This window comes from Hippocampus comes, unplaced genomic scaffold, assembly GCF_001891065.2.
Source record: "Hippocampus comes isolate QL1 unplaced genomic scaffold, H_comes_QL1_v1.1 scaffold475, whole genome shotgun sequence".
Taxonomy (NCBI): Eukaryota; Metazoa; Chordata; class Actinopteri; order Syngnathiformes; family Syngnathidae; genus Hippocampus; species Hippocampus comes.
In genome coordinates, this window is record NW_017804881.1 from 222379 (window position 1) to 227679 (window position 5301).

The window sequence follows — 5301 nt, forward strand, 5'->3', positions numbered from 1 at the left end:
CAACCGGCCATCGCCAGCAGGCTGGTGATGACTTGGCACATTTGTGCGACCCCTGCACCTCATCCAATTCCCGTTGTCCTCTTCCTGCCATTGTACGAAGGCCAGCTCTTCCTCTTGCTTGTCGTTCAAACTGTCAAGTCGGCCAAATTCCACATTGGAAGTGGAACAAGAAAAAACAAGAACAAAGGTCTTACATCTTGCCAAAGATTTGCCAAAAGAGTGAAGAAAGCAGCTCAGGTTTCGCTCCAATCTGTGGACATTGATGGACTTTTTTTGACATTCAAGAAGGATGAATGAGATGGCGCTCGTTGAGAGGGAGAAAATGGCTTGCGAGAGGGCTCACGGCCAGCTTGGATCCCAGGCTGGCTGCCGGACAGCAAACATCCACCGCGCGAGCATCAAGGGATGCGGGAAAAACACCTTTGCTTCCCCGTATCAACTCAACCAAAAAAAAACATTTAGCATGTCAAGTTTCATCGTGTAATGTGTCTTGTTTTTTGGGGGCGGGTTTTTTTTTTTTTTTTTTTTAACCTAAACCCTCCGCTTATTTGCATTTTTTACCCCCACCCCCTGACCCCCCAAATTAAACAGTCATTTCTTTTTAACCGAGTCCCCAATTTTGCCCTGAACAATACAAATGGGAAAATATACGTCAACCAATGAGAAGGAACATCATCGCCGCGGGCCACTTTTGTGCACTTTAGGTTCATCTGGAAATGTGACCGCTCATTTTTTTTTTTTGGGGGGGGGAGGTTCCTGAGAAATGTGTTTTGCGGTCACAACTGAGCAACCCGTTCGCCGCTTCTATCGATATCGTAGCCACGATTTGTCATGCGCGGGCCTTGGTATGTTGCCCAAAGAGTCCGAACGAGGAAGGGAGTCACTTGAGCGGCCCAGCGAAGAAGCGTTCAGGGCCCGACTTCAGAATGGCCGGTGCTGACGTCACTCGACTTGCGTCGCGGGCCCGCGTCGCCGGCCGTCTCCCCCCCTCCTCCCCGTCATCGCTCAGGAAGTTGTAGAGGACGGGATTGGCCACGCAGTGAAAGAGCGTCAGGCTTTGCACCACGCTGAAGGAGAAGTAGACGAACTCCACCACGTTGCAGCTGAAGAGGTTGGGCGACAGGTCGATGATGATCATCAGCATCATGACCAGGTGGTAGGGCAGCCAGCAGGCCAGGAAGACCAGCGAGTAGACGTGCACCAGAAAAACGTCGGGCGCCGCCCGCCGCGCGGCCCGGGCGATCAGCGCGTTGCAGGTCACGATGACGCAGGCGGGCCCCAGGAACTGGAAGATCAGGCACAGGAAGGCCACCGAGGCGAACCACTCGGCGTAGTTGCCCTCGGGCAGCATGTAGCAGCCCGGCTCGTCCCACTCCAGCAGGTCCACGTGGACGTTCTCCAGCAGCGCCAGCAGCAGCGACAGGAGCCACAGGCCCCCGCAGAGGGCCCAGCGCCGCCGCCCCGCCGCCGGGAACAGGGCGGGCCCCGACGGCCGGCTCAGCGCCAGGTAGCGCTCCAGCGTCATGGCGGCCAGGAAGAAGGAGCTGCTGTAGAAGTTGACGCCGTAGACCAGCGTGGTCAGCTTGCACAGGAAGCGGCCCCACAGCCACACGCGCTCCACCGTCACCTCCAGCATGAAGAAGGGCAGCACGGCGATCACCATGCTGTCCGACAGGCTGACGTTGAGCACGCAGAAGAGGACGCCGCCGGCCGAGCGCCGCCGCCGCCAGTTCACCCACAGCACCAGCGCGTTCTCCAGCAGGCCCGCCACGAACACCGACAGGTAGAGCAGGAACAGGCAGATGCGCCGGTACTCGGCGTCCAGCTCCAGGGTGCACTCGTACACGAACCACGGCGAGCCGTTGGCCGGCGCCTGCGAGCCGTTGCGCTCGGCGCCGCTCATCTCCGACTCCCCTGGAAAGCACAGAGACGCCCCCGTGAGACCCCGACCACCGCTCACCGATGCCGGAGCCGGGCTACCCCGACGTCAAACCGTTCGAGAGTGCGCCACGTTTTTCACGTGCTTGCTTTTTTTTGTGTGTGCTCAATTGAACGGCGGCGCGTTCTGGAGCTTTCATGCGCCGTCCAGGTTTTAGGAAGCCTTTGCTTTCAAATGGGTCATCAAAACACGTCAACGATCAATCGAGTATTTACAAGTGAGCACCTGATAAGGAAGTCCGGCAAAGTCCACCCGGGAAGATGGAAAGGGCGCCCGCGGCACGGCGGATGACTGCTGGGCTCGGAGCCGCTCGGATGCTGAAGTGTTCCTGGCCCGCGGAGCGGCGGCGAATGCTTTGCGGCTCCGATGTCGACGGATGTCTGAGCTGCGCGCCGGCCTCTCCCGGTTTCTCCCCCACAGAGCAAACAGGACATCCTGTGGGGGGGTGGGGGCAGTCCCTCACTTCACCTTCCAAATCATCCTGATCAGCACTTTTTCACACGCGGCGCTCTCGACCGTAGCGCGGTGCTCCCCGATGTTTATTGCGCAACATTGGCCAAGTTTGGCGTCCCAAAAAGGGCCCCCAGTATTCTCAAATGATGACGATCTGCGTTCATTTGCTCACGAGTCTCGTGAGTCGCTGTGAAATGTGGAGAATTGGACAGATTGGTTTTCAGCGATGACGCCGATCGTTTGTCGTCTAGAAGGCCCATGCGGAGCGGCTCTTCGTTTTGCAACAGGAGGGAAAGGGTCCGTTTTCTGAAGCGCTCACGGGAGGAGCCGATGGGACGGAGGGGTCGTGCGCTCTCTTGAGTTTGGCGTCATCCGCATCTGGCGCTCCAGCGGGGCCGCCCACGCGTTGGTGCGGCGTTTCCGCCGCAGGGGCGGGCAAAGGTCAGCTCGGGGAACGCCGACGTCGGCCGGGACCTGCGCGCTCGGCGCCGTTCTGGCAATCGTCAGCAATTTGCAAGCCGACCCTCGGGCTCGTCGCTCGTCCGGCCCGGAAGCGATTGCCGAGGCGAGAGTGCGCGGGCGACCAGAGAGACTTGCCGCAGTCAGCGCCTTCTGTCCTCTCTGCTGGGGCAGGAAGGAAGCGGTCAGCACAAGTCCTGCTTCTGACACAAAGCGGACACACAAACGCTCCCTGACTTCCACGTGGGCATCGCCATCCTCCTCGTCGTCCTCTCCAAGCATGTGACTCGCGCCTCCGGCACAAACAGGTTCACCTTCTGGACCTTTGGGCCGAAATTCCAAAACGCGCGAGCACCTTTTGCGGGCCAACTCGGTTTCAGCTTCTCGAAAGGTCTGGAAGGAAGCCTTTGGCCTTTCGGCACTTGCGCGGGCAACGAGACGAGCGGCGGCAAAAGCCGAGGAGGTTTTTTCTGTGACTCTTCCGGTCTCTGCTGCCGATGGCGCTGTGAGACGCGTAGCGTCGGAATCCTCCCGATGTCGAGGTCTCCCTTTGTTAGGCCTCGACGCCGGCCTGGACTCTCTTTCTCGTTCTTTGGTGACGAAGCCGACGGTGCTGCTTGGAAATGCTCATTTTCTCCCATTTGCCAACAGGTCGCCCCCTGTTTTTTTTGGGTGGGGGCGTGACACCTGAAAATACTTGGTGGACTCTGGAAAAGGCGTGGCCACCCACTGGTGAGGGGGGGGGGGAGCGCTCGAGCGACTCTTTAGTTTCTTTTCACTGATGCGTTCCATGTGGGTGGGGGCGCGTTGGAGAGAAGGCTTTGTTTTTGCCTTGCGAGATGATGAGAATGAGAATGAACCCCCCCAGGGCGAGTCCTGGTGGCGCGTCGTGACGGTGACCTTCGGTACGAGTGGAGCGGCTGCGTTTCGGGCCTCTCCAGCGCACACGTCCTCCTTTTTCACCATTTTGAAGCCTGACTCATCGACTTTGCACTCCAATTGGCAGATTTGTCAACGGCGCTCTTCTCTGTCACTTTTCTGCACACTCGACAGGCTGTGAACAGTGCCGAGATGGAGAGCGAGTCGGCGTTGGCCAGCCAAGGCGCCCATTTTGCCGGAGAAAAAGGAAAAAGCGCAAACACCGACGATCTCGTCGCAATCGACTCCCGATTCGACCCGCTCGCTGTGGAATTTGGGCCTGTTGAATAGAAGAAGCGAAGCGTTGACGCCCTCGCTGCAGGGGCGCGCAGAGGGTGGGGCTACCGGGGCGTGGCGGGGGGCATCCACGGCACAGCACCCGACTGCGTACTTCGGCCGGCCGGGTTTTAAACAAGGCTTCGGGTCGCACCGGAGGCTTTTCAACTGGGCTTGAGGTTTTCCATTTCGGATTTGAAGCCGGGCTCGCGGTTTCAAATGAAGCTTCGAAGCTACAAGGAGTGTTGTCAAGAAGAGTTGTGTTTGCAAGTAGGCTTTGAAAAGGGCTGCATTTCGAAGGAGGGCTCCAAACGCGTGTGCGGGTTTCAGGAGGTGGCTACTGCAGAATTGGTTTGGGGCCCGACTGTCAGCGGCTGCATCCTGCTGTGATTGATGCCACTTTCCAGACTTTGATGTCATAAGATAAGATCTCCTTTATTTGTCCCACACTGGGGAAATTTACAGCCGACAGCAGCAAGATTGTGGGTAGAAAGAAGAAATTGTTTAATGAAGTGCAACATCAATACAAATATGGATAAGGTCGCAGCGCTATTTACAATTGTTTTCACATCATTTAATGAATTTTATTGATTGATTTATTTTTATTCAGCAGCCTGACAGCAGTCGGTAGGAAGGAGCGGCGGTATCTCTCAGTCATGTCACGTCTTTGTTTGGTCCTGAAAAACATGCCCCCTGAGACAAATGACTGATTTTCTTTTTTCACGCGTGTGCGCTCTATATTGTGCTTCTTGAATGCAATTGCTTTGGGCAGGAATGGACACAACGCTCATGCCATTGCAGGAACGGCACAAGGTCTACCCTCTTTTACCACGGAACGGAACGGAACGGAACGGAACGGAACGGAACGGAACGGAACGGAACGGAAGTGCATTCGCGGCATGCATCGACATACTGTACTACGGATGAAGAAAGCCACCTTTGGAACGAATCAACAACGGTTTTCTTCTTTGTTGTCATCTGAATTCTTTTTGCACAGCGGCGGTGTCTTTGAATTGCAGCTGGGTCGAGTGGAGATTCTTCAGCCAAATGGGGTGAAGTTCCAACGGCGAGCTTTCACGCGCGCCTCCGCGGTGGGGAATCGGCGCGCGAGGTCGTCGTCCGGACGCGAGTCCCTTCGCACACTCCCGAGCGGCAGGGGGCGCCCTGCCCTCTCGACGGCGGAGCGACGCGTTCCGCCATTTCCGCCACCGAAAGGAAAAGTCGACAGACGACGGAAAAGGCTTCGACTCGGTCGG

At 57.2% G+C, this 5301-nt stretch overlaps 1 protein-coding gene across 1 annotated transcript; it reads right to left on the reverse strand.

Annotated features, from left to right (window-relative positions):
• Positions 1-880: 880 nt before the first annotated feature.
• ackr5 (atypical chemokine receptor 5) lies at positions 881-2548 on the reverse strand. The gene is made up of 2 exons (XM_019881873.1): positions 2165-2548; positions 881-1914 (listed from the first exon to the last, which is right to left on the reverse strand). The coding sequence occupies exon 2, from the start codon at positions 1901-1903 to the stop codon at positions 881-883; it is 1023 nt and encodes a 340-aa protein (XP_019737432.1). The 5' UTR covers positions 1904-1914; positions 2165-2548.
• Positions 2549-5301: the final 2753 nt, after the last annotated feature.

Bases quoted from the DNA above. Each gene is read 5' to 3' on its own strand.
- ackr5 (XM_019881873.1), bottom strand. From the start codon at position 1,903: ATGAGCGGCGCCGAGCGCAACGGCTCGCAGGCGCCGGCCAACGGCTCG.